The sequence below is a fragment of the Apaloderma vittatum genome, unplaced genomic scaffold (genome assembly GCF_000703405.1).
Source record: "Apaloderma vittatum isolate BGI_N311 unplaced genomic scaffold, ASM70340v1 scaffold5727, whole genome shotgun sequence".
NCBI lineage: Eukaryota > Metazoa > Chordata > Aves > Trogoniformes > Trogonidae > Apaloderma > Apaloderma vittatum.
The window spans coordinates 1-2,500 of NW_009726594.1; the positions used below are offsets into that span (position 1 = coordinate 1).

Below are 2,500 nucleotides of genomic sequence, written 5' to 3' on the forward strand. Positions count from 1 at the left end.
GGCTTCCAAAAAAGAAATCAGCAGATTTCTCCAGAGTGCTGGCCAAGTAAGCATGGTTGCTGCTGGGTGCAGTTGCGTGCTGGGTGTCCACATCTGCCACTGCACTGGTACACTTGTATTTCTGGGGATCCATCTTTTTTTTTTTTACTATTCGCTGTGATTTTGACGAGTCAGACACAAACAACCTCAACAGAGCATGTTTGACTGTTGCTATTCCAAGTAACCTGGGTGGAAAAGGATGTCCTCAGTTTGATTCTCTGCTCTCTTCTGGAGTGTGGATAAGAATCAAACTGAAAACTCTGCCAAAAACTGTGTGTTGTTGTCTTCAGTATGTCTGCATGAATCTCGTTGCCATAAATTTTGAACACTTAGTACTTTAGATAGTTATTCTCACAGCAACCTTGCAACAGGAGGGAAATGCTTTCTTATCCTTTTCAGAGATATGGTATTGGCACATGAAAGCTGAGTGATTTGCCTCGTGGTCTCTGAGAAGTCTTCTGCAGTCTAGCTTCATGCCCTAGCTGCAAGGCTTCAGGCCACAGCGAGCACAGCACCATTTGTACCTGCCCAAACAACTTTGTGTGCTCCATATGTTACCAGCTCGGAAATCTATATCAGAAAAAATAACCTTCTCATTGGGTGGTGTAAGGTTAAAACGTGAAAGTCCTGTTTTATAAACACAGCTGTCAGTTGTGTGTACAAATCACAAGTGAAAATATTCAGAGATAAACTGAGGCTTCATGAAATATGTCTGCACATTTTTTTCCTACTCCAAAGTGCATTTTTTTTTGGTCTTCAATCATACATACACTCATGCTCTTTCTCTCTCTGTTTCCCTCTCTCTCTTTTAAAAATCCTCTGACAAAAGGCTGGTATTCAAATGATGCCTTTCAGGTCCAGGAGTATTTGAGGGGGCTGTGTGAGAGGCGGCTGCTGTGTCTTCTAATCCATACACTGTTCAGTACCAGCTACTGGGAAATAAATATCAACTGCAGAGTGTCGCTCTGTGAAAAGGCTAATTATCTTTGATTGTGCAACTTAATTAATTTTGAGGTCAAGCACAGAAAACATAAGCTGATGGATTTTTCCCCTCTGTCTTCTTTCTTTCTCTCTCTCTCTCTCCCTCCCTCTCCTCTCCCTCCTCTCTCTATTTTATCCCTCTTTCTCTCTTTTTCTTTCAGTAACCAATGGCACTAGCCATTCACCAACAGCGTTAAATGGAGCTCCATCTCCTCCTAATGGCTTTAGCAATGGGCCATCCTCTTCCTCTTCCTCTTCTCTGGCTAACCAGCAGTTACCGCCAGCTTGTGGAGCTAGGCAACTCAGCAAACTGAAGAGATTTCTTACAACCTTACAGCAGTTTGGCAATGACATTTCACCAGAGATTGGGGAGAGAGTGCGTACCCTTGTGCTAGGACTTGTGGTAAGCATAAAAACAATGATATAATAACTGTGATCTTTTTCTTTCCTTTTCCCTCTTTTATGCTTGACGCGTTTATTGTATAAAAGAGTGGGGCACGTATACTGCATATATCATACTTTAAGGATACCAAGCATGCAGGAATGAAGTGCTGGCTCTTGCTGCCGGAGCTAACATGAGTAACTTGACTAGCTTCCCACGAGTGGCAGCTATTCCCAACCAGATATAGACTTGAGTCTTTTTGCCAGTATAGTATTATGCTGCAGTGGTGTGAAAGGGTTTTCGTTTTATACTGGCAGCCACTCCTAACGTAGGCATACCTTGAATTATATAATGTAGTAAAATATGGTATGGCTTGCCTAGTGTAGTTGGCTGGGGAAAACAGAGCGCCCTACATATATAGTGGAGGAATACTGATTTAAAAGATGAACTGAATATAGGTTTGGATGGTGGTTATGCGAGGGAAAACTTGTTCTCAGTATTCATTGAACCCAACAATGAGAGACCTTGAGAGTGCATTGCTGCTACTTAAGTCACTGGATTTGTAAGGTTATATTGACGTGATTATGTGCCTCGATAAAAATTTCAGCTTTTTCTTACCTACATTTCTCACTCTGGTTTACAGGCAAACCATTGTTATCCGGCCCAGGATTCTTTTTATTCCCAGTAAAGTCCTCTCTCAGCCAGACATTGTTGTCAACCCCTGTATCTCCTTCAGCAATAATTAGATGCACCAGGAAAAGTGCTGTTGTGGTGCTCTAATTTACATCTGCTCTGAGCAGCTGCAGTTGCCATTGACTTCATTTGGAGCAAAGCCTGCCAGCTCTATTTAGTACTAGGGCTCAGGTGTCCTCTGCTAGTATCTTCACAAAACCCTATCTGAGAGCAGTGGGTGCCCCTTCACTTGAGTCTGTGTCAAAAGGAAGTGCAATGTAGGCAGTGTAACTTCAGTAAGTCCTGCTCTCCATTTGCTTCCATATCCAGAATGCCCATTTAATGTGGTTTTGCTTGTCACTTGGTTCTCTGTGGAAGGAGGAACTAGTAAAGAAACTAGAGACAGCTTTGGGACCATCCACCTGC

At 42.7% G+C, this 2,500-nt stretch overlaps 1 protein-coding gene across 1 annotated transcript in view; it reads left to right on the forward strand.

Annotated features, from left to right (window-relative positions):
- Positions 1 to 1,181: 1,181 nt before the first annotated feature.
- RUNX1T1 (runt-related transcription factor 1; translocated to, 1 (cyclin D-related)) overlaps positions 1,182 to 2,500 on the forward strand; it is a gene marked incomplete at its 5' end in the record, with an annotated part of 45,166 nt that continues 43,847 nt past the window's right edge. The window contains one exon of the mRNA XM_009873336.1: positions 1,182 to 1,423. Coding sequence (XP_009871638.1) covers positions 1,182 to 1,423 — 242 coding nt within the window. The remainder of the gene's footprint in view (positions 1,424 to 2,500) is intronic.